Here is a 26,021-nt window from a genome sequence, read left to right on the forward strand (position 1 = left end):
CCATCATCAGGACGTAATTCCATCCTTAGCTCTGTTCCGGACGTGCGTGGGTCGATGCGGTACATGGCACGGTCGGTCTGATCGGTATGGTCTGAAGGGCGAACCTTGGTTGAACTGATCTGGACTGCCTGATCTCCATCCTGGTCCGGTTCCATGTACTGAAGCGCATTATGCTGACACCCTTTAAATCTGTATAAATAGTGTTTTGTTCACATATTCCTTAGAATATCAATAGTTCTGTCCAGTGGTGGAGCTAGTACTTTATGAGGGTGGTCATTTGACTCATGTGGATTTTCATTAAAAACAAGTTTTACTTGTATTTTGAAAAGAAAACAACTGAAAAATGTTACTAATTTAACACATTGACCCATATAACATATGTTTGTTAGCAATGACCACTGTGAAATGAATAGCTGGCTCCGGATGGATGAGATTAAATCCCATCGAAAACTAACGGACTTTCCCAAATATGGCGCGCTTAAAACCGAACAAATAAATAAAACAGAAAAATCCTCTGTTCTGTTTTCAACATTTCAAACACACAGAAAAAGAGAGATGGTTGAGAAGATCTGAAAGAAGAATGACCAGCGAAGAAGAGAAGACAGTATGTGTGACAGGAGCTTCAGGTTACTTTGCTTCATGGATCGTTAAGCTTCTCCTTCTCTGTGGCTATACTGTTAAAGCCTCTGTTCGCAATCCAAGTCTGTCTCTTTTCTCTCTATTCAATCTCATTGCCTATACAAATATATCTAATAATTAGGTTTAGATAGAAGATTCATTTTTAATGAAGTTTTGAAGGAATGGGAAATATGATATAGAGATCTTTAGATCTAATAGTTATCGGATGATTCAAGATTCATAGGGTGGTTATGTATATACGAGGACGTGTATATGGTTAAATGATACGGATGATCCGAGGAAAACATAGCATTTGCTTGCATTAGAAGGTGCAAAGGAAAGGCTTCAACTGTTCAAAGCAAACTTGTTAGAAGAAGGCTCTTTCGATTCAGCGATCGATGGTTGCCAAGGAGTTTTCCACACCGCATCACCATTCTATCACGATGTCAAAGATCCTCAGGTGTGTCTTTCTCTCTATCTATCTTACATTCTCTGAATTATCAAATGATCCTTTTGTGGTTTTGTTTATGTAGGCTGAGTTACTTGATCCAGCGGTAAAGGAACAATCAATGTTCTAAGCACTTGCTTGAAGACTCCCTCTGTTAAGAGAGTCGTCCTAACCTCATCTATAGCATCTGTTGCTTTCAATGGTATGCCTCGAACACCTGAAACCATTGTTGATGAAACTTGGTTCGCTGATCTTGAATATTGCAGAGCTGCCAAGGTAAAAGAAAATAACTTATGTTTGCGTGATCTTGAAGTTATCATTTTTTTCTTTCTTTCTGAAACACTCTGATTTTCTTTTTGTAAAAGCTATGGTATGTACTATCCAATACACTAGCTGAAAACGCAGCGTGGAAATTTGCCAAAGAGAACGATTTACAGTTGGTTTGGATAAATGCAGAAATGGTGATCGGTCCTCTTTTACAACCCACGCTCAACACTAGTGCTGCTGCAGTTCTAAGCTTGATCAAAGGTAAAGAGAAAAGATTCAGCATTGGTTTGATGCAGTCATGTGTAAGTGCGGATGAGTCAGAAATATAGAGCAGAAAGTAAATGACACACTGAGTTTGTTAACGGGGTTTGTTTTCTACATCCCCGTGACCCTGTCCAGATTTCATTGATCACTAGAACAAGAATGCAAATACATCATTATTTGCTAACGTATACATCAGGCACAAACCTCCTGACACGCTCTTTTCTAGATAGATATCTATGAAGATTAAGAATCAAGCACGCAGGTATAGATCCCATCCGGCCGCACCAGAGCTCACTGTCTTCACACAGCTGCAATCTTTCCAAACCTCCTCAATGAAACCATCTTTGCTAAACTCCCCCTGAGTCAAGGCTTCAACCTTCCACCTCTAGGAAGGTACATCACCATGTACTTCACCAAGTACGTCACCGAGTACTTCACCAAGTACGTCACTGAGTACTTCACCAAGTACGTCACCGAGTACGTCAACACCAGACGCACACCACAGATACCAACGAGCACGTCACACCAATGCACAGCTTGGTCACCATACCTCAACGGACACACCAAAACGCTTGATCACCCAAAATATGGAAGTCGTCGAGGTATAACAAAATATTGATTTTTAATTTTTTACTGGATGACTTATGTGTAAGTTATTCAGGAAAAGTCAAATTTCTGACACAATCCGGTCAAATGCAAAACTAACCCGTTTACCCAAAGGCGACTTACATGGAAGTCGTCTCAAGATTTTTTTTAACAAACAAAGATAGACGACTTCCATGTAAGTCGTCTAGGTTAAAAATCAATTGCAAAACTAACCTAAATGGACGACTTCCTAGAAGTCTACCAGACGACTTCCGTGGATGTCATATGCATTAATGTTTAATAAATTTTCATTTTCTCTAAAACTATAAAGATTTTTTAATATTTTCTTGTTAATTCATGTATATTAGTCAATACTCGGACTACTGAATGAAATTTATAACTTAATTGGTATTTATGAGGTTACCAACATTCATGCTTAGTAAAGTTTCTAGCTAATTGAGAAGACGTTAGTTTTTGTAAATTTGTTAAGTAACTTTAAAATATGTTTTTTAACTTTCAAAAGTCTTAAGTTGTTTCCCAGAATACTTTTAGTGAAAGTATTATATGTTTGAACTTATGTAAGATTTGATATTTTGTGAATTTGACTAAGTTTTTTAAGATGTCTTCTCCCTTAGCTAAACGTTGTAAGTTAATGAGAGAAAAATTGTTTATAATTTCAAACTTATATTTTTGCATATGGTATATCCAAAGATAAGAGAAAGGCTATTGAAATTTATTATTTGGTTGATTTGTAAAGGTGTGAAATACATTGTTAACGCATATATTACATCATTATATTACACACTACAAGAAAAATGTCATTTTTTAGCATAAGGAAACAGCTATTATATACTTTTGTTAGCGTTGTTAAAACCGCTATATCTGCCCCAGCTATCTTAGGTCTCCCTTTTTTTTTTTTTTTTTTGACAACGAAATGCTATTAGAACCTGTTCATACAAACATGTTATGTTGCAAATATGTTATGTTGCAAATAATATTTACATAAAAAATATTCAATTTATATTCATTTATAAACCAAAATGTACTTATATTAGTACCACAAACATGTATACATTTTCATCAATCTTACACAAACATCATTATAACATCAAAACTAAATATAAAAAAGACTATAGAAAACATGGGAACTAAATCAAAACCTTGATCTCTCATTTCCTTCTTGGCCTTGGCATGTATCTCACAGGGAAAGCGTAGGGGATGCGCCTTCTCTGCTCATGACCGCCATGTCTTATACCCATGGTTTGAAAACATTCCTAGAGAAAAGTTTTGTCTTCACATTTTCCTGCAAAGAAAAACAAGAAATAACTCAGTATTTCATCAAAATCATAGTAAATGACTAGCAACCTAGACAGCAAACACGTTTACATCTTAATAGTCCCTAGATGTTACAGGCTAGAGAAGAAGAATATTTCGTAGAAGTATATTTAAGAAAGAAAGCATATCTGGAGATAGTGATGGCATCAAGTTTGTCAAAACCATCAAGTTACAAACATAGGTTACGTTTGTTATAAGCAGTTATAATTCAGCAAACAATAATAAAAATAGACAGTGTCACCTGCAAGAAGAAGAGTCAAGCATTAGTCATACATTATCAAGTTGGTCAAAATCATCAAGCTACAAGCATTAGTCACGTTTGTTACAAGCATTATTCTATTTTGTTACAGGCATTAGTTACTATCATTTGTTACAAAGTGGGTGTTCATGTTTGGCTCAGTCATACAAAACGTTTGTATGCATAAGAAAATTCAAGTAACAAGCAAAACTAGTGTTATATTAGTGTTCTGTTTTGGCTCATTAGTCATTAAGATAAGATCCTTATTTTGATGTTAGCTTAATTTTATAAGAAATAATGGCATGAAATAACAATGACAAATCCAAATAATCAAATCCCAACGTAAATAAACACCAAAACCAAATCTAACCAAGTATTGTGGCCTCGTTAAGCAATGTAAACCTAAAGTCTATCAGCTCTTATCATTCACAATGGAAGCGACAACAGAAAAACTAGAACAAAGACTAACCTCAGGTCCTTAAGCTTATAGATCGGAATGCAAGTAAAAGTGACGACATTAGCAACCAGGCAGCAAAAGTGACGACAACAGCTTTCAGATTGAAAGGAAAAGTCTTTTAACTAGAATGGGGAAGAGGTGAGTGATACCACGCTTCTATGGAACGCTGAGGCAAACCGAGTTTTAGTATATCGAGTTCTAGTCAGGTTCTAGTCTTCAGAATTCTGGGAGCAACCCGCAACAAAGAGGGCCAGCGAAATCAATAAAACACAACACATGCCTGACACTACAAATATGGATTAACTCAAAAGATTTCTTGCGAAGCTTTCATTATCACTGTGAACTAGGACAATGACATGAAGATTACTAAAACAAACCAAAAACACTTCAAATTAGAACAAAGAAATTGAACATATACAAACCCTAGAACGAAAATTGAATACTTAAATCAGAACAATGAGAGATGGAGAGATTCTTTATGAACACCCGGAGAGGACTGTGGCGATGGGAGAGAGAGATAGGGTTTCAGAGAGTCGATAGAGTGATTTTTTTTTTCTGGCTTGTTTTTTTTTCGATACAGCAAGAGAACAAATAGTCAACCAAAATCAAAACCCCCGACACAGATACAGATAGTCAAGACAAATCAAAACCCAAACCTAAAAATTCCCCAAATCGAAACCCTAATAAAGATTTAAGAAGAGAAGTACCCAGGAGATTTAACTTGGTGGTGGTGGTGAATGTCGCACTAACAAACCACCGTCGCTCCTATATCTTCACCGTCGACCTCCTCCTCTGTCTTCTCCGTCTCCGCTTCAGAGGAAGAGAAGCTCCGCGGTGGGTTCACCTTTGTCAAAATATCCTAAATATAACTCTAAACTAAATTAAGTAACTAATCACTTTAGAATAGTGGAAACCCCCTTAGTCCAATGGTTTGACTAAGGATTCATTAATGCTTTTACACCGGGAGGTCTGGGATTCAAACTCCAGAAAACACAAATTATGCCGATTATGGAGAAAAAATGGTTTCTTTAGCATGGTGCAAGTATGTATCATCGAACATAGATCTCATAGGACGGCTCAGAATGATGCAGTCAGACGTACATTTTCATATGATAGTAGAATTGTCGGCCGTAAAATCGTTTATGTGATATTTCTCATCGTTGTAATAGCATAATTAATCAGACGTTAAAAAAAACACTTTAGAATAAGATTATACTAAAAAAATGTTTAATATACACATAACTAAACACGTATAGGTAAAATTTTAAATTTTCAAAAAAAACATTTAAGTTTTTCAAAATCTAACCCTAAGAATACATACAATACTACAACATATGTTGTCAAACTCTAAACCAAGGAATATCACAACTCACTATTTTCACTCATCTATGTTGAAAACAATTCAGTTTTATTATATCTTAATTTTTTTTAACACTGATTTATTATGATATTACAATTATGAGAAAGATTACATAGACGATCCGACAACCGACAATACTACCTACCTTATACGCCTAACTGCATCACCTGAGCCGTCCTATGAAGATCACGTCTGACTGAGTTTATTTGCACCATGTTGAAGATCCCTTGTAAGTCTTTTCTTCGTAGTCTGCATAATTGTTTAATAAATCGCTTTCTCCGAAAATTGAAACCTAGACCTGCTGGTGTATAAGCATTAATGAGCCCTTAGTCAAACCATTGGACTAAGAGAGCTCCACTTAATCCAATTCTAAGTGATATTATATCTTAATTTATATCACTTAAAATTGTTTATAATTACATGATTTTAATTTTTCACTTGTCAAAAATTTTTCTTTTAATTTATAAATTATTTTTAAGATCAACTACACTAGAAGACTTCCATGGACGTTGTCTAGACGACTTTCAATATCTCAGAAGACTCATAATATTTTCCGGGACTATATTCGTAAAAATGAGTTCTGTTTTTTGTTTGGTCACAAGGGGCTGGTCGTAATTTCATAAGGCTTTTAGGTTAGTTTTGCATTTGATTCAAGATTTGGATATAGTTTTGCATTTAAAATCAAGTTTTGAGCCATATTTGGCAAATTTTCCTGTATTTATTATAAAATTCACAACAATATATTATCTAAAATAATTATATAAAAAATCTAATAGTATACAAAACTTTGAAATCTAAATAATTCATTAAAATATTAATGAATTTTTTTAAATATGAATATAGTAGTTATGTTTATATTAATTATAAAAGAATCTGTCGAGAAAATATATATAAAACTTACCAAAATCCAATATATTTATAAAATAATGAATTAGTTTAGTAAATGGCTTTTTCAAAAGTTATATAATCTTCCAAACTCAAAAATAGTTGTGTAATTTTCTAAATTTCTCACGACCAAATAAACATTTTTGGAAATAAATATTCTAGAATCAAAATAATAATATTCCATATTTTACAAAAGATAAAATCGTATATGTTAAAATATAATTCTTTGAAATGAAAAAAAAAATTATTTTGTAAAATCAAAGGTAATATAATATTTTGAAATCTTAATTTAATAAAAAAATCATAAAACGTAATACCATAACATCCAAAAAGTATTTTATATTGACATAATTTATTAAAGTAATTTATAAGAGAGATGCTATTATGTTTAAAATCTATACTAATAAAATGGACCTTTTGAGGCTCTATAGGGCGTCCACATCAGCGAAAAAACTTTTTCTAAAAGATGACACGTGGCATTAACAAAAAATAAAAAATAAATATACGTATAAAGAAAAATAAATAATAAGTAAATATACAATATAAGAAATAGAAATATTACATTAAACAATAATAAATAAATATACAATATAATGAAAATAAATAAAAAGTAAATATGCAATATAAGAAATAGAAATACTACATTAAACATCTATCATAATTTATCATCTGAATAAAAGCAAGAAAATTAGAATACGTAAATATATAATTAAAAATGAAAAAATCTATACTAATAAAATGGACCTTTTAAGGCTCCATAGGGCGTCCACATCAGCGAAAAAACTTTTTCTAAAAGATGACACATGACATTAACAAAAAATAAAAAATAAATATACGTATAAAGAAAAATAAATAATAAGTAAATATACAATATAAGAAATACAAATATAACATTAAAAAATAATAAATAAATATACAATATAATGAAAATAAATAAAAAGTAAATATGCAATATAAGAAATAGAAATACTACATTAAACATCTATCATAATTTATCTTCTGAATAAAAGCAAGAAAATTAGAATACGTAAATATATAATTAAAAATGAAAAAACTAAATTAAACATCTATATGAAAAATGTATATATATACTAATAAATGGAGAAAAACTAAATTAAACATCTATATGAAAAATGTATATATATACTAATAAATGGAGCTTTTGAGGCTCCATAGAGCGTCCACATCCGCGGAAAAAAAAATTCTTCTAAAAGATGACACGTGTCATTAATAAAAAATAAAAAATAAATATATATATAAAGAAAAATAAATAATAAATAAATATACAATATAAGAAATATAAATATTACATCTATACTTATAAAATCGAACTTTTGAGGCTCCATAGGGCGTCCACATCAGCGAAAAAACTTTTTCTAAAAGAAGACACGTGGCATTAACAAAAAAATAAAAAATAAATATACATATAAAGAAAAACAAATAATAAGTAAATATATAATATAAGAAATAGAAATATTACATTAAACAATAATAAGAAATATAAATATTACATTAAACATCTATCATAATTTATCATCTGATATAAAAGCAAGAAAATTAGAATACATAAATATATAATTAAAAATAAAAAACTAAATTAAACATCTATCTGAAAAATGTATCTATACTAATAAAATAGAGCTTTTAAGGCTCCATAGAGTGTCTACATCAGCGAAAAAACTTCTTTTGAAAAGACGACACGTGTCATTAATAAAAAAATAAATATACATATAAAAAAATAATAATAAGTAAATATACAATATAAGAAATATAAATATTACATTAAAAAATAATAAGTAAATATACAATATAAGAAAAATAAAAAAAAAGTAAATATACAATATAAGAAATAGAAATATTACATTAAACATCTATTATAATTACAATAAACATCAATCATAATTTATCATTTGATACAATTAAGAAATGAAAAAAAAAAGAAATTAGAAATCTATCTCAAAACATGTATAGTAAAATAAATAATAACTAAATACACAATATAAAAAAATTGAAATATTATATTATACAATTATCATAAAATTAGAATAAATAAATATAAAATATAATAAAAATAACTATTAAGTAAATATAGTATATAATAAATAAAAATATTACATTAATTATATCTCGTAATATTGTCATTGATATAAAAGCAAGAAATTTAGAATAAACAAATATACAAAATAAGAAAGATAAACAATAAGTAAATATTCAATATAAAAAATGGAAAAACTAAATTAAGCATATATCTGAAAAATGTATAGTTAAATAAATAATAAGTAAATATATAACATAAAAATATTAGATAAAACATCTATTATAATATTAAAATAACTAAATATAAAATATACGAACTGTACTAATAAAATGGAGCTTTTGAGGTAGCGTCCACATCAGCGAAAAAAAACTTCTTCTAAAAGATGACACATGGCATTAATAAAAAATAAATAAAAAATTATTCATATAAAGAAAAAGAAATAATAAGTAAATATACAATATAAGAAAAAAATAAATAAAAAGGAAATATACAATATAAAAAATAGAAATATTACGTTAAATATCTATCATAATTTATCATTTTATATAAAAACAAGAAAATTATAATAATTAAATATACAATTAAGAAATGAAAAAACTAAATTAAATATCTATCTAAAAAATGTATAGTTAAATAAATAATAACTGAATACACAATATAAAAAATAGAAATATTATATTATACAATTATCGTAATATAAGAAAAAATAAATATAAATATAAGGAAAAAAAATAAGTATTAAGTAAATATAGTATATAAGAAATAAAAATATTACTTTAAATAAATATCGTAATATAATCATTGATATAAAAGCAACAAAATTTAGAATAAATAAATATATAAAATAAGAATGATAAACAGTAAGTAAATATACAATATAAAAAATAGAAAAACTAAATTAAACATATATCTGAAAAATGTATAGTTAAATAAATAATAACTAAATATCCAACATAAAAATATTAGATTACACATATATTATAATAATAGAATAAGTAAATATAAAATTTAAGAAAAATGAATAATAAGTAAATATACAATATATGAAATACAAAAAATACATTAGACATCTATCTAAAAAATCTATAATAAAATAAATAATAAGTAAATATAAAATATAAGAAATAAAAATATTACATTAAACATATATTGTAATATTACAATTTGATTTAAAAGAAAAATAGTTAGATAAGTAAATATAAAATAAAAAAAAAAGTAAATATACAATATAAGAAACGAACAACTACGTTAAACATCTATTTGAAAAACGTAGAGTTTTACATTTTTATTACTTCCGAATATTTTTATAAATAAATATACAATATAAGAAAAATAAGCATACAATATAAGAAATATAAATTTTACATGAAACATCTATTATAATATTATTATTTGATATAAAAGCACGAAAATTAGAATAAGTAAATATAAAATATAAGAAAAATAAACAATAGGTAAAATACAATTAATAAATGAAAAAACTAAATTAAACATTCTCTCTCAAAAAATGTATAGTAAAATAAATAATAAGTAAATATACAATATAATAATTAGAAATATTATATTAAACATCTATCGTAATATTAGAATAAGTAAATATACTATATAAGCAAAATAAAAATAAATCTGAAAAACATACAGTAAAATAAATTATAAGTAAATATACAATATAAGAAATAAAAATATTACATTAAACATTTATAAATAATATTACCATTTGATATAAAAGTAAAAAAAAATAGAATAAGTAAATATACAATATAAGAAAAATAAAAAAAAGTAAAATACAATTAAGAAATGCAAAAACTACATTAAACATCTATGTGAAAAATGTATTGTTTTACATTTTTATTATTTACAAATACAGTAAGTAAATATAAATGTTAAATATTATAATAAGTAAATATAAAATATAAGAAAGAATAAATAATAAGTAAATATAATATATAAGAAATAAAAACATTACATTAAATATATTTCGTAATATAAAAAATAAGAAAAGATAAACAATAAGTAAATATACAATATAAAAAATGGAAAAACTAAATTAAGCATTTATCTGAACATATATAGTTAAATCGAAAAATGTATATTTAAATAAATAATAAGCAAATATACAATATAAGAAATATAAATATTACATTAAACATCTATCGTAATATTATTATTTCATATAAAAGCAATAAAATTAGAATAAATAAATATACAATATTGAAAAATTCCCTAAGATAGCCCTTTTTAAGCTTTTTTTTTTTTTTTGTCATCAGCTCTTTTTAAGTTTTTGTTACAAATAGCTATAAATGAGAAAAATGACTAAAATAAGTCTTATTAAAGAGTAAAAATACATTTATACCCTATGGTTAACTAACATAGACTTATGGTTTAGAGTTAAGGGGTGAGGTTTTGAGGATAAGGTTTCAAATTTTAAAAAATTATAATTAAAATTAAAATTTTCAAAATAAAGGAGACTATTTTGGTCATTTTCCTTATTTAATGCTATTTTGTGACAAAAACTTAAAAGATCTATTTGAGAGAAATGCTCTACAATATAAGAAAAAATAAGTAATAAGTAAATATACAATACGAGAAATGAAAAATTATATCAAACATCTATCTGAAAAATGTATAGTTTTCTAATTTTTTCAAAGGAAATATGTATTCACACAAACATACAATTTAGAATTTGTTGTTGTTTAGAATACAACGTTCAAAAAAATAACTATATGGTTAACATTTGAAAATAAAAATAGCTCCGCGCGTAACGCGGATTAACTCTTAGTCTAATACTATAAATAAGACTTTATCTCTTCTCTGGTGTTGCCACATCAGTAAATAGGTGATTTTGGGAGTGACACGTGTCCCGCCTAATAAAAACGCACTGTTTCATTAATCATTTATTCTAATTTGATTTGGGCTTCTGGTGACACTTAAGACGCTTAACTTTTGACGTTTTTATGGTACAAAGCCCTATAGCCCAACAAAGTAAATTCTAATTGTGTTCGACGCGAAGACATCAAAGTTCAATGTTCGTCTTCTCTGTTCAGCGGTGACCTCTGATCTTCGTCACTGAATCTGAAACAGTCGGAGTTATGTGTTCTTCGTGTGGTGTTAAATCCTTATTAATTCAATCCACCACGATGAGGCGTTGAATGCGTGCTAAGCTTTGTTGAGTCGGTAGATCTGCGAATATAAATAAGTCTGTATTTCTAAAGTTTCAGAGATAAGAATGGCCAACTCCGTTCTTCTCCTCCCTAATTTGAAGCCGGCCGTTGTCCCAATCTCCCTCAGATATTCTTATATCATCCCTCCGAAACATTACTGTAGATAACACGGACGTTGAACACCCCTCTGTAACTTATGATGCAATCATTCAATCGGCCTAATTGTTTCTTTCACACCACTAGAAGAAAGATTTGGATCACAGGTTAGTCTAAACTTTCTGAAGAATATGAAAATACGTCTGGGATCTAATCTCTTTGTGGGACAGGTTAGTCTGCTTTCTAAGCTTTTAGTATAAGAACTTTGAAGCATTGATTTTATGGTTATTGTGATTTCAGCCATTGTTCATTAGGGTGCAACGGTTTATGTTAGTTGTACTGTGAGCTGCTAATAGTTTAGCAATTAGAATGTTTACTATGTTCTCTTATACGAATGAAAAATATTTTTGCTTTGAAACAGTAAGCTAATGCCATTTTAGTGATAAGGTTTGCTCATTTCAAAACAAGAGCTTTACTTCATCATCACTTATGAATTTACATACGTGAAACGTGTTTAAATTGTGGCTTTGATTGAGCTTCTTTTGCTTCTATTCCCCACCTCTATTTTTTATCACCGTCAGTGAAACATACTAAACGGCGCAGTCGGCAATTTCCTCCTCCTCCTGGCTTACCCAGCATCTGGAACTTGCACCAGCTAGGCAAGTAACCACATCAGTCTTTATGGAAACTCACGAAGAAGTATGATCCTGTAATGTTCCTGACACTTGAAAGAGTCAGTTATAGTTTCCTCCCCTGAAACAGCGTGGAAGGTATGTATATATTTTCATAACTTCAGTTTTTTTCCTACCACTCCCGGCAATGATTAAATATTGTGCCAGACGAAATAGAACAACTATAATGAAGTCACTCACAGATACATTGAAGTCATGTTGACCACGGTCTACCTAAGCAACTTAAATTTGGTAAAAAATGCAGTTCGTACATATCTCCCATGAATGATGTGGTCTTAGAAATGGAAAGAACCTAGTGGAATGTAATATATTACACATAGAATTGTTACACTTCAGTTGGTGCGTACGCAGGACTTGGAGCATCCATGGCTGAGTAGAATGTGGGACATCAGCCACCATGGCTTTCGGTCAACTACATAATCACAAAAAGGCCACCAGAAAGTTAAGCAAACCAAACAAAAAGATATTGCAAAAGCAATGTTTAACTTTTTGCTACTAACCAAATAAAACAAATAACTTACGTATATAGATTACTTAAACTTGCGTGTGTGACCATACGTCCGAAACAAAATTTAAGATATAAGAACTTATATCGTATAACAAAGTGAAAATTTTACGGTTAACAAATAACAAATATCCCACAAGCTTAAAGGGTTTTGCAGATTGTTCAAGGATTTTCAGATGAACCAAAATTTACTAGCTTAAAACTTTCCGTTGTTACCATGAAGCATGTGTTGTAATGATTTAAAACAGTCTGGACTTACATATTGTATATTGCTATTTGTAACTGAAGTTTGTTAGTACGGGTGGGAAAACTGCAGTGCCACTATGCAAAACGTTGTAAATAGTGAATCTATTAGTAAAAAAGGTGAAAGTTCATACCCATATACTAGATATTGGTTTTTTTTTGTCAACAGATACTGGTTAAAATGCTGAGAATAAAAAATTAAAAAAAAAACTTATTAAAACTCAAGATTAATCAAATTAAAAGTATATAACTAAAACATTAAACGTTTCAGGCTTTGGTTGACCTAAAAGAGCAGTTTCGCTAGATATTCTAATCTCATCTTGCCGGCTAATTGATCATAGTAGGATTGGTGTCATAATATACCCGCTCTTTTCTTCTTGCAAGCATCATCATGTTGATATTCTTATTATTTCCTGCTTGCGAACAGATGACGATACCAACCCTTACAGCATATAAGATAATATTTCAAGAATCCTATTAATGCAAGTATTACTCTTATGTTAGGAACATATTTTCTAGAAGAACAGGTACACACAATGTTGATTTGGTTAATGTTATTATCCCAATGTTAGCATACTGGAAATAGCAAATGTCATGTAAAGCTCAAAAATCAAAATAGACCATATCATGTGAAAGAGTTTTTTAGTAGAGCTCAAACATGTTTTTTTTTTCTAAATACCAATGAATTTAAAAAATAAACATACAAAAATAAGAAATACTCCATAGCTAAGTGTATATAATTCAATCAGTTGTCTTTCTAAAAGAAAATCCTGAATACTATCAGTAGACAAATTTGTGATTTCTAACAAAAATAACAAAATAAAATACACTTACATCTATAAATGCATATTATGAATTGTTTTAATGTAGTAACATATATATAATTTCTAAAAAAGAAAAAATAGTAAAATTTGTAGTAAAATAGTGAAAATTAAAATTTATTAAAATTTAAAATATATTGTATTTTTTGTTCATTTGTTTACCCGTCCGTAGGGCGGGTCCGACCCTAGTCTATAATATAATAGTTCAGTTTATCTCCTCCTAAGCTGTCCACGTGTCATTTTTGTGGGCCTCACTTTTAATTTTTTGTTTCAAACGTGTGGGCTTTAGTTTGTAATCTCTCTTCAGTTTTTTTGTGGGCTTTCCCACAAATCGGCCCGGAAAGCATCATTTAGGGTTACGCACTTCACATTTGAGATTCTTCGTCGGCTGAGCCGTTTCCTATTCGGAAGTTTTGTTTTTGTAGCTCGATCTCTTCGACTCCTCCACGTTCTCTACCGACTTAGGGATTTCTCTTCCTGTAACGGATTCTCCAGCCTCCTTTATATAGATTCGTCGAAGGTAAGCTCTCAGCTGCCTCTAAGATCTAATGAGAAGTCCTAAAAAAAAACCAAAAAAATTAAATGCAAAATGAGTTAAAAGGAGACGTGTCTAATATGACACTTTTAGAACTGGTAAGCACCCTATACGTGTTTCTTTGTTATTGGCTAATGCTTTCTCTCTCTTCCTCTTCCTCTTCCTCTTCGTCGATGTTGGAGAAACAAGAGCCTGAATCGTCGTCATCATCGGAGGAGGCGCAAGCTGTGACTCCGTGGGTCGTCTCCGGTAATGTCGATCACGAGAAGGTGATCGAAAAGTTCGGCTGCGATAGGATAGACGAGTCGCTGATTTGCGTGTTTGATGATTCGGTTTTTTTTTGTGTGTTTGATGATTCGGTTTTTGATTTGCATTGATGGGGATGTTAAAAGTTATGTTCTTTTGGCTGAGTGAGGATGAATGGCAAAGTAACCAGGAGAGGGGAGAACAAAGTAACCAGGACTCTTGGGTCTCGGGAATTCATGCGATACTACAAACAGAAGCCACCACCATCTTCTCAGAAACACATTGTCAACTCTCTAGCCACGAGGTTTGTTTCCTGTGATAAGGGTTCGTCAGTTTCGTTAAAGCTCCAGACTTTATGTTTTCAATTGCCTCTGACGACACAGAACGCTTAAGGTTCTCCTCCTCTCTTTTCTCAAATCTGGATTGTATTTGCTACAAGTATTGGTATTTGCTACAAGTATTGGTTTTTGGTGATAAGGGTTCGTCAGTTTCGTTAAAGTTTCAGACTTTTTATTTGCATTTTCCCTTGATTTGATCTTTTGGAGCTCAGCTGCGTTTATATGGTTGGTGATGTATAGTGGTGGTTAATCAAGTAAGTGTTCACGCTGGTGTGTTGGAGACAGTTTGATTTGGCGAATAGGGAAGCAATGGATGAATCTGCAGAATGGCGGAGAATGTTTGACTGTGAAGCTGAGAAAGCTTCTAAGTGTAACTCAGAGCTGGCACTGGTACTGTTTCTCTAAGCTCCTCCTCCATGTAGAGAAAGGTTTCTTCATTTTTATTTTGCTTTAGGGATTGACTTCGAATGGTACTAGTTATGGTTGTCTCTGTGGTGACATGTAAACCCATGTTCTGCTCAACTTGCATTTGTTTTCGTGGTTAGTGCATTCCTATAGTCTTGTAAATGGTTATTTTGTTGGCTCTGTGTCCCTGGATCGTTGAAGGTTTAGTTTACCTGTGGCTCATTAGTTCTTCTGTTTACCTGTGTCCCAATCATAAATTCAAATCCATAATCCTTATAAGTTATAATATTGGATGCTTGTGGCTCATTAGTTCTTCTGTCTATTGGGTTAGGAAAATGCAGCATTGCTCAGTAAGATAGAGACATTAAAACAAGAGCTGGAAGCTTCAAGGTTAAAGTGCCGTTCAAGAGAGGCACCCCATTAGATTGGTTTTCTGTAGTAGACATCCAGCGTTTGATATTAGCTCTCGCTCATTCAGCTGCTGGTAAGAAAATCTTAAACATTTCATTCTCATGTATAACAGTTGTTGTAGTAGACGATTTGTAGGCTCTTTTTGGAACAATCATACTAGCAATACCTGTAATATACATCATCATTTTCATCACCTTGTATCGAGATAATCCATCTTAAAATTCAATTCACTGGATTCATGTGTTGTTTTCAGAGTATTGGATTGTGTTATGTTTTGTACAATTTAAATTTAATAATTCAACTTCTAAAAAAAAATAAAAAAAATTAAGAACCTCAAAGAAGTTCTCCCAGTGGACCATGAGAAATTTAATTACACTAACAAGGGTTCTAAACTTCTCAAATCACAAAATTAACTATTAAATTATTTATTAGAACCCATAAGGGGCTCTAACCATTGGAGTTGCTCTAAGCTTGTCTCCTCCACTTCTTACCATCGTTTAAGCTCTAAACTCCGTTACGAAAATGTCTTCATCAGCTGCTTCAGTCGCTAACGCCGCCGTCGCCTACTCCACGTCCAACTCTCTTCGCCTCGGAAGAGCCGCTCGGACCGTTGTCAGACCGTTGTCACTCTCCTCATCTGCCTTTGGGATTCTCGAAACATCAACAAAAATGGTGAGTTTATGGGGATAACGATTCTCCTCCTCGATGAATTGGTGAGGATTGATTCGACCCTATTTCCTTGCAATGAGATTTTGTCTATGAGATTTTTCACAAACTATTAATGATCTTGACGTTTCATATTTCTTTGCTATGAGATTTTGTCTATGAGATTTTCCATTTCTTTAGTTTTGTCTATGAGATTTTTTTCATCAGTTATTAATGATCTTCTTTTGACTCGGTGATTCACGGTTTCATTCCTGCAAATCGGGCCAGCCAGTACCGACCATCTTTGAAAGCTGGTTCTATTTTGAGATTGGACCGGTTTGAAGTTGCACGGGTCGCTCACATGTATAAGATCACGGAGCATCAGTTCTTGATCCTTTTCATCCCTTCAACCCGTAAAACTTTCAAATATTCTCTCTCTGGTTAAGGCCTATTGTTAAATCAGAAGTTATCTTGTAAAGTACACAAGAATCTTATTCTTGTCATCTTTGAGCATCAACAATCCATAAGAACCCGTGTAGTATATAGAAGCCAGTTCTACATTTACTTTGAAATGTAGAACCAAGCAAGTTTCGTTGCTAAGCATAAAATTAATATTAACAGAAGACATGGTAGGACAGGAGGCATGTGGTGTTCGGGCAAGTTATAGAAGGAATGGATGTGGTGAGGCTCATAGAGGAACAAGAGACAGACAGAGGAGACCGTCCCAGAAAGAAAGTGGTCATTGCAGACTGTGGTCAACTTCCAATGTCCGAAGCCTAAGTAACATTTAAAACTCAAAACCTTGTGACAATGAGATGGAGTTGTGTTATGTGTCTGCATTTTTACACGCTTTCTGGAAATGGATTTTAGTTCATTTGTAATAAGACCAATTTCTTCTGTCATTTTTTTTTCTTTTCAGAAAAGGAAAAAGCTGTTAGTTTGTAATTGAGTTCTTAGTCTTATGTTATTTAGTTATTAAGTTATAATGTTGTATCAAAACATGCGTGTAATAAGTCGTGACTTTACATTGGAGAGTTGTGTCTATTCCAAAAGTCACAATGTTTAGTCAAGTAAGTGTATGTGTGTTGTCTTAATAAAGCAATAAGTTTCAGTATTACTCTGTTTTGTCTTTCTAGAAACAGAGCACCGATTTCAAACTTAATCTGCAGTCTTTATATTTCACAAATAAAACTTTTGTTCTGTTTTGTTCAAGAAGAAACAATTTCTTCAAACAAACGCAATGAGTCCAAGTCTGAATTGAGAGTTAAGTAGTTAAGCAAAAATATACTTGGGCTTTTGCTAATGACGCAGACAGCAGTACAGGGAGACGCTACAGAAGAAACAGATGAATCAAACAGGTCCAACAAGAGCAGCAATGCAGCATCGATCTTCACCTTAGATCCCTTGGAAGGGCCCAGAGATGAAAAAGACGGCTCAGGGGATGAAGACGAAGAACAGAAACGCTTGCAGGCGGAAGAGCTACGTCTCGTCTCAACCATATCTCACGATTGTTTCTCAACCTTGCTCCCAAGAGATTGGACAAGGATAGAGAGGAAATCGAGAGAAAGATTGATTACTCCCCCAATGTCAATTTATAAACAACCCTGCAACTTTAGTGTTACGTTTGCGTTCTAGACGAATTTCTGTACAAATCAATCAAATTAACAAATTAAAACATTTTCTCTTGCAGGTCTAACATCCGACGCAACCGAAACCGCCGAAGACCAATGACTTCACTGGAAGCAGACGACGCTAATGTAAGCAAATCTCTCATCAATCACGAATTAAGCAAACTATCGTTTTCAAACTCATAAACTAAATACTGTAAACATCTACAGGAATCGGAGGAAATTGTGTCCCTTTTCTGACAACGGAGGAAGCATGAGTTCACTCAGAATCAGACACAACTTTTGACTCAAGGCCCAGTTCTTTTTGAAGCCCAAATATTTTAATACCAGTTTTTACTTAAAACACTACATTGGCCATAAGCTATACAAAATTATATTTCCTGGTCTATCTTATTCAGGCTTTTTGGTGCGATGATCAAATCCCGTTATAATTTAATAACAATTAACAGTAGTTGACTATTTATTAGAGAATAACAAAAACAAACTAAAACACTTTGTTCTCAAAACTCTATTAGTCGTTGTATAATATTTAATTTAGCTAACTTAATTGGTTCCAAAATTTAGCAAAAAAATAATAATAATAATTCTTCCAAAACGGATTCGCTAGAATAAAAAAAAATACTTTATTTACTGTTCTTAGAAAACTAAAAATCAAAAGTTCAAATTTTAATATATTTTTCCTTACACTATTTGATTAATAAACTAAGAAATAACTTAGTAATCACTACCAACCCCCTAAACCTCAACTTTTAAACATGAAAACGCAAATAACACTAATGCTTGAACAAATCATTAGGAAGAAAAAATATAAAAATAACAACACCAATGAGATAGCTAATCTTTATTATATTAAGCTAATCAAGATGTGTCGTCCCTAAATTCCATTCATAAGCATTATAGAAAACATAGGAAAACAAAACATTACAAAGAAAAGAAGCGACAAATTCCCTTACGACAAACCAAAACACGCATCAATAACGTATCCGACTCCGCGCTTGCGCGGAGACTGTGCCCCTAGTATACTAGAATAATAGGGCTATGTTATTTAAACATAACAACTTATTTACTTATAAAAACCTGCAAAATAATAAAATGATAGATTTTTTTAAACACAACATTAGATTATAAATTATCCTAAACAAATATATTTGAGAAAATGACTAGGATAACACTAAAAAAGTTTTTGTCACAAATATAGCTTCTAAGAATAAAAATGACCAAAATAGCACTTAATGTTTTATCAAAAGAGATAAATATACACTTATACCCCAATGGTAAATTAATTTAGACATTAGGGTTTAGAGTTAAGAGGCGGAGTTTATGATTTAGGGTTTAGGGTTTAGAGTTTAGGGTTTAGGTTTTAGGGTTTAGAGTTGGGGAGTGGGGTTTTGGGATAAATTTCAAATTTTGAAAAATAAAAAAAAATTAAAATTTTCAAAACAAAAAATGCTATTTTGGTCATTTTATTTTTTTAGGTCTATTTTTGTGATATAAACTTAGAAATATGATATTTTGGAGATTTGCCCAATATATTTTATATACTATAGCTATATAAATTTAAAAAATGTATTGTATGCAAACTGTAGAAATTAAATAAATTGAAAAAGATTATCTGATATGTAATAAAAATTAATAACAAAGTAAAATATGTAAAATTAACAAATAACCATATATTAATAATATTAATAGTCGAATAAAAAATAAAACAAATAAAATTAAAGAGTTACACAATATATAACAGTAACTCTTTTATCAAAGTTTATAAAATTTACAAATGAAAAAGTATCCCCACGAACATTCGGGTTAAACTCTAGTTAGTTTTAATTTTGGGGTCAAAACGGAAATGTTATGAGGCAGACGTTATGATTACTGATAAGTAACATTATTAAATCATAGAATAGTAAGATTTTGGAATATACTGTACCGAACGAACCATAATACATGTTCTTTTTATTTTGTGGCAATACATAGGTGATTCCAAAACGCATAAAATGACACTTTTGAATGCAAGTTTTATTCAACCAATAATAAGATGCTTTATGGTAAAAGCCAAAAAGATAATAGCAGTTCAGATTATCCAGGTGCTATCATCTTTCACCTCTGATTCCTCCGACCATGTTTGCTGCACATTTTCCCACACAAACCCTTCATTTTCCTGCAGGTTCCAATACATTTTTCAATACTCACGAAACTGAATCTACTCTTATAGATTTGTATACTAGTGTACAGCTGCATGCCCTCTTAATCATCTCTTACCTTTGAGGTGAATTTGACGGTTGTTGTGCAGCATTTCCTTTCATTCCCTGAGATATTTATCCACAATACGAATATCAACAATTAAAGAAGAGAATGGTTCATTTTCATGGGTCTTGTGTAGCGTATTAATGCTTTTAATTACCAGTTTGTTCCCATTTATCAAGCTTTACAATCCAAGTCCCATGAGTAGTTTCTGTTGCCAGAACCTGATCTGTCCAAACCCGGAACTTCTTGTCTTTTTTGTCCCCATGGTACTTCCCAAGCTCGTCAATAGTGCCTCTGAGTGATTTTTCAGCACCAGATGGATGAACAAAGACGCCAGCAGGATCCTAAAGGATAGCATCATAATTAGCCTCTTAGATACATTAAGATTTGCAGATAAAGAAAGAAACAAGGGTTATACTCTACTCACACATGAAGCTTTAAGACTTTTTGTGTATGCTGCACAGTTCTCAATTTCACCTCGTCTCCATCTCTCATAGAACAAGAAAAACTCCACAACTGCATGACCCGGGTTCACATTATCCGCCTTGCACTCCAAGAAGTCAGACACATCTCTCGGAGAAAGTTTGGGACCGAGCTTAAAATGGCCTATCGCTTCTATAATGCCACCCGCACACCTCTCACAGGCATGGATTATGTTCGAATTGTCTTTCCCGTTTGCAGCATACCACTCCAACAACTCTTCTCGTGCATTGCTTACCTGGGAAAATAAGAGAAGAATAATTTTATAAAGGATGAAAGAAAATAATGGGGAAACAAGCTATAAAGGCAAGAAAAGTAAATGAGACATAGATTTAACGTGGTTCACCAGTTCGACTATGCCCATGGGAAACTAACGCTACGAGTCATATCAGATTCAATGCACAGCAACAAATAAATAATAGAGAATGAAAACTGAAAAAAAACAGAGGTTCAGATGGTGAAAACTAACCATAACACCATAGACATTGGGAATAGTAAATAGTTCAGTATCATTTCCAGAGTCACCACAAACAAGAGTATTAAGAGGAAGCTTCCCTTCAGTCTTGAGCTTCTTCAGAAGATAAGCAAGAGCTTGTCCTTTTCCTCCACCTTTTGGCAAAACATCTAAAGCTATTCCTCCACTGAAGATTATTTTGATCTCCAACTGATAACAATACCAAGAAAACCATAATCATATATGATATTATGGATGCAAAATGCAGAAAGATATGAACAAACGAAGATATTTGATATGATTCACCAAATCGGTTACGTTCACCATAAAGAGAGATTTTCTTACTGGAGGCTCGAGATATTTGTAGATACATTGTTAAAAGAACCCAAGATATATATAAGAATATTCCGGTCCAGAAACACTAACACTAACATACTAGCGGGTCTAGGGTCAAAAAGAATGACTAAACTAAAAATCGTTGACCTTAAAGATCACCAGCAAATTACTGTAAGAGATTCCTCCTATATTCGAAGTATATCAGCAATATAAATAACAAGTAAGCCTCCTATATTCGAAGTATATCAGCAATATAAATAACAAGTAAGCAAACAAGATTAATCAATCTTATTACCCCGCGTTTCTCCAACCGTTGATATAGCTCCTTGGTCACTTCCTTGACTTTACTTTTGTCAACGTGAAAGCTAAGCTTGTGAGGCATCTGCTCAGTTTCTGCCTGCAAGGATTTATCAGAATATTGTCATACAAAATCATTGCTAGGTAGAGACTTTTGTTTGTGTGTTGAAGCTGAAAGTAAGTAACCTGAAGAGTTAACTCAGGGAACTTGCGGGTTTCTTCTTCGACGATTCCTCGGTTCCATTTATTGTTCATGATCTCAACCCAGTTCTCATCGGGAACCATTGATTTACCATATGATATCTCAGTTCCTACGGAGGTAACGATAACATCAGGAGTTAACAGTGGTCTCGCTTTCCTCAGTTTCTTGTACATTGTTTTTGCTCTTCCCGTTGAGAAAACAAGAAGAGAGTCATGGCGATAAGCTTCCTCCCACAATGAATTGAACCTCAACAAAGAGTGATTTTCATTATCGTTTCGATGTTCAACCTGGAAAACACACACACACAAGAAGATGGAAGGAAACGTGTACACGTAAAATAAAAATCGTTGTTCTTGAAAGAAGAATCTTAGATATAAAATACCATTGTATCATCAAGATCTGAGACTATCATGAGACGAGGAGGAGATGTCAACCGCTCCATGAGTTACAAATCAAACGTCCTGATCAAGAATGAGATCAGAGACAAACCTGAGGAATGTAAAAGTATGACTTTGGTTGTGAGAGAGAAGAGAGCAAGCGCAGAGCTGGGAAGAACAAGTCAATCTTTTCCTAAACTCTTATTTAAATTTTTATTTTGCTTTTCTTTCTTCCACTACATATTATTTTGTTTCTTTTTCCTCCACGAAACAGTAATTTGTTTTCCTATTTTCCACAAAATATTATTTTGTATCTCTTCTCTATTCCACGTTGTTACCTACTTATTTACTTGATAAAATACTAGTTAATTTAAAAAAATTCATTTGGCTAATTGTCAGAGGCGAGTCTCAACCCATTCCAAATCCTATCCAAGAATCCGGTCTAATATCTCTAAGGCACAAGAGAAGATATTAAGCCTACGAAAGTTATCATGGCTTATACCGAGCTAGGAAGATGATCCATGCCGAGCTCCCGTATTCAGTCCTGAACATAACATAGGACAATATATTAAAAACAATCATAAAAGCACCTAATACTCGTCAGAGAAGAAGAATTCGGATCATAGTATCCTTACGTTCTACCTCTGTCTATCTATAGAAGAAGAACCAAGAAAAAGAAGGGGGGGGGGATCCAAATTCTTTGATAGCAAACATATAGTCTCAATGCTCTTGTACTTTCTTGTTAATCGATACCCTTTATCTCTCTATGGTTGTATCTTCTCACATAATCAATAAACATACACTTTTTGTAAGCTCGAGTGTTTTAAGGAAACAATAGAAGCCGGTGAGATACGCAAAAGTTATGGAGGAGCAAATAAAGGAAGTGAAGATTCGATGAGTTGAGAGATATATAAGGAAGTTAGTCCGTAGTGGTTGAGGTTAGGGATTTAGAAAGAAAAGCAGCTAGCCGTAAAAGTACAAGGACTAGAGTTTTGTTATAGCTTAGAGATCAAGAAATTTTGTTATAGCTTAGAGATCAAGAAACGTGTGTGGTCTTGATTGTGTTATAGAAATTGATCAGTCGAGATACACGTGTGTGTGATCTCATAAACCTGATTGAACAAGCTTGTAAAGTTTGTTCAAGCGATTTCTAATAAAGTGTATGTTGAAAGTGTTCTAACTTTGAGCTTATCTAAGATCTTGATTCTACAATTGGTATTAGAGCGCGTCAACCTCTGCGATACTAAAGATCAAATACAGGTTGAGGTATTGGGAAAGATATGGATAAGTCAGAAGAAGAAGCGAATGATAATCATAACAACAACGCTGAAAAAGACCACTACCAGAAGCTGCTGGACGAGTTATCGTGTCTAAGCAAGGGAAACCTCAGATTGCTAAAGGACAAGGCCGTATTGAGGGCCCAGATGAACATCCTGGAAATGGAGAAGTCACAGTTCAACGAGTCGCCCAAAAGATCAAAGAAAGATAATCAACATATCTCTCGGGAGAGGAAGTTCCAAGAGGATCCACTAGGGAATGTCTACACTCCTGTAAGAAAATAGAGACACAAATCATGTCGAGTGTGTGGAAAATCAGGCCACAACAAAGAAACATGTTATCAATGGGATAGGAAAGTTATTCATGCATGGAGATCGGGAAGATGTCACTTGAAAAGACAGAAATTTGGAAAAGTCTAGATACGCAAAGATGACGTCTACTCGATTCAATTACAATCAGAAAAGGGGGCATGTCAGATATACAAGCTGAATGCGCTCATGTGGCATACACTTCAAGTGAAGGAAGAAGATCTGATGACTGGTATTTTGATAGTGGGAGTTCTCGACGCATGACAGGAAATAAAGATCTTCTAGGAGAGATATCTCCAATCAAAGGAGGAAAAGTAATATTTGGTGATGGTATGCAAGGCAGAATACAAGGAGTGGGACACACTGAAAATAGTGAGGAACCACATTTGACAAATGTGTATCTTGTGGACAGGCTGAAAGCCAATCTGATCAGCATTTGTCAGTTGTGTGATGAAGGACTCACTGTGATTTTCACAAAAGTTGATTGCAAAGCCTTGGATGAGCGTAGAGACATAAAACTTCAAGGAATCAGATCAGGGAACAACTGCTATATGTGGAATGCATCAAATCAATGTCTAGTCACGGTCAAGTCACAACTGGATATTTGGCACAGAAAGTTGGGACACATGAGCACTCATGGTCTGAGCAAAATTGTGAACACCGGGGTAGTAAGAGGAATTCCTAAGCTGGAGACATCAACTGAACTTGACTGCAAAACTTGCTGCAAAGGAAAACAGGTAAAAGTTCAACACAAGCAGCTCTCAGATATCAGAACCACAAGGATTATCGAACTGGTTCACATGGATCTTATGGGACCAGTCCAGACAGAGAGTATCTCTGGCAAACGATACATCCTAGTTCTTGTAGATGATTTCTCTAGGTACACATGGGTGATGTTTCTACGCAACAAATCCGTTGCTTTTGTAAGCTTTAAAATTCTCGCCTTGCAACTGAAGTCAGAAAATGAAGGAATATATCAGATCAGAAGTGATCACGAAGGAGAATTCCAAAATGCAGCGTTTGACAAATTCTGTCACGAGCAAGGGATTAGGCATTAGTATTCAACTCCATACACACCCCAACAAAACGGTGTGGTTGAAAGGAAAAATCAAACTTTACAAGAGATGGCCAGATCGCCATGTTGCATGGGAACAACGTTTCCACAAGGTTTTGGGCAAAGGCTATAAACACTGCATGTTACACCATCAATCGTGTGTATGTGAGGCCTGGAACCAAGATGACTCCCTATGAGATATGGAGAGGGAAACCTTCAAATCTAAGCTACTTCCATGTGTTTGGATGCATATGCCACATTCTGAACGAGACGGATCAAATTAGAAAATTTGACTCAAGAAATGATGAAGGGATCTTTCTTGGTTACTCTACCAACAACATGACATACATAGTGTACAACAAGAGAACTTGCTATTTGGGAGATGTTGTAAATGTTGTGTTCGATGATAATCAAAGTTTACATTTGGAACCAGTGGCTTCACAAAACGAGGAGAATAGACATACAAGCCATGAGTCAAAAGCTGAAGAGGATAGTGATAAAGATGATGCATTTGAAAGTGACACGGCCAAACTAGAGGAACCATCCTCAACACAAGTACATCGAAATCACTCCCTGGATGATGTGACCAGAGACTTGAACGAAGGTAGGAAGACCAGAAAGAAACAGATTAACTTTAAAGCCATGGTAAAACTTGCATGCTTCATTTCGAAGATCGAGCCAAAGACCATAAGTGAGGCACTAGATGATTAGTTATGGACCAACTCTATGCATGAGGAACTAGAACAGTTTACTAGACTGGACGTATGGGATTT

The 26,021-nt window shown here is 32.5% G+C and overlaps 2 protein-coding genes and 2 long non-coding RNA genes across 14 annotated transcripts; 2 read left to right on the forward strand and 2 right to left on the reverse strand.

The window, feature by feature from the left end:
- Positions 1-580: 580 nt before the first annotated feature.
- LOC106384746 (phenylacetaldehyde reductase-like) lies at positions 581-2,216 on the forward strand. Its single transcript, XM_048759667.1, has 6 exons — positions 581-688; positions 929-1,078; positions 1,152-1,172; positions 1,226-1,342; positions 1,432-1,635; positions 1,866-2,216. Exons 1-6 carry the CDS (start codon positions 581-583, stop codon positions 2,214-2,216), a joined length of 951 nt encoding a protein of 316 aa, XP_048615624.1.
- Positions 2,217-3,179: 963 nt separating this feature from the next.
- Positions 3,180-5,602, reverse strand: LOC106389949. 3 transcript variants are annotated; one of them, XR_001278169.3, is made up of 3 exons: positions 4,920-5,140; positions 4,225-4,498; positions 3,180-3,485 (listed from the first exon to the last, which is right to left on the reverse strand). It is a non-coding gene; the product is annotated as an uncharacterized LOC106389949 (long non-coding RNA). The 3 variants fall into 3 exon arrangements; XR_001278170.3 differs by having other exon boundaries at positions 4,225-4,436; positions 4,920-5,123; XR_002661957.2 differs by lacking the exon at positions 4,225-4,498 and having other exon boundaries at positions 4,920-5,602.
- Positions 5,603-10,937: 5,335 nt separating this feature from the next.
- On the forward strand, positions 10,938-16,205 carry LOC106389947. Of its 9 annotated transcripts, none has more exons than XR_007325452.1 (4): positions 11,460-11,982; positions 12,334-12,522; positions 12,796-15,522; positions 15,869-16,205. It is a non-coding gene; the product is annotated as an uncharacterized LOC106389947 (long non-coding RNA). The 9 variants fall into 9 exon arrangements; XR_007325453.1 differs by having other exon boundaries at positions 11,461-11,919; XR_001278166.3 differs by having other exon boundaries at positions 11,487-14,533; positions 14,731-15,187; positions 15,373-15,522.
- Positions 16,206-20,081: 3,876 nt separating this feature from the next.
- Positions 20,082-22,803, reverse strand: LOC106430595 (probable sucrose-phosphatase 1). The gene is made up of 8 exons (XM_022705663.2): positions 22,614-22,803; positions 22,216-22,518; positions 22,028-22,129; positions 21,412-21,606; positions 20,890-21,180; positions 20,620-20,806; positions 20,478-20,524; positions 20,082-20,376 (listed from the first exon to the last, which is right to left on the reverse strand). The coding sequence occupies exons 1-8, from the start codon at positions 22,671-22,673 to the stop codon at positions 20,290-20,292; spliced, it is 1,272 nt and encodes a 423-aa protein (XP_022561384.1). The 5' UTR covers positions 22,674-22,803; the 3' UTR covers positions 20,082-20,289.
- Positions 22,804-26,021: the final 3,218 nt, after the last annotated feature.

This window comes from Brassica napus, chromosome C6 (genome assembly GCF_020379485.1).
Source record: "Brassica napus cultivar Da-Ae chromosome C6, Da-Ae, whole genome shotgun sequence".
In the NCBI taxonomy this organism is placed as follows: Eukaryota; Viridiplantae; Streptophyta; class Magnoliopsida; order Brassicales; family Brassicaceae; genus Brassica; species Brassica napus.

Excerpts from the sequence above, each read along its gene's own strand:
- LOC106384746 (XM_048759667.1), top strand. The coding sequence starts at position 581 with ATGACCAGCGAAGAAGAGAAGACAGTATGTGTGACAGGAGCTTCAGGT. Across the intron at positions 689-928 it reads GCTATACTGTTAAAGCCTCT|CATTTGCTTGCATTAGAAGG; the intron begins GTTCGCAATCCA and ends AGGAAAACATAG. Across the intron at positions 1,343-1,431 it reads AATATTGCAGAGCTGCCAAG|CTATGGTATGTACTATCCAA; the intron begins GTAAAAGAAAAT and ends TTTTTGTAAAAG.
- LOC106430595 (XM_022705663.2), bottom strand. The coding sequence starts at position 22,673 with ATGGAGCGGTTGACATCTCCTCCTCGTCTCATGATAGTCTCAGATCTT. Across the intron at positions 22,519-22,613 it reads CAGATCTTGATGATACAATG|GTTGAACATCGAAACGATAA; the intron begins GTATTTTATATC and ends TGTGTTTTCCAG. Across the intron at positions 21,181-21,411 it reads CCAATGTCTATGGTGTTATG|GTAAGCAATGCACGAGAAGA; the intron begins GTTAGTTTTCAC and ends TTATTTTCCCAG.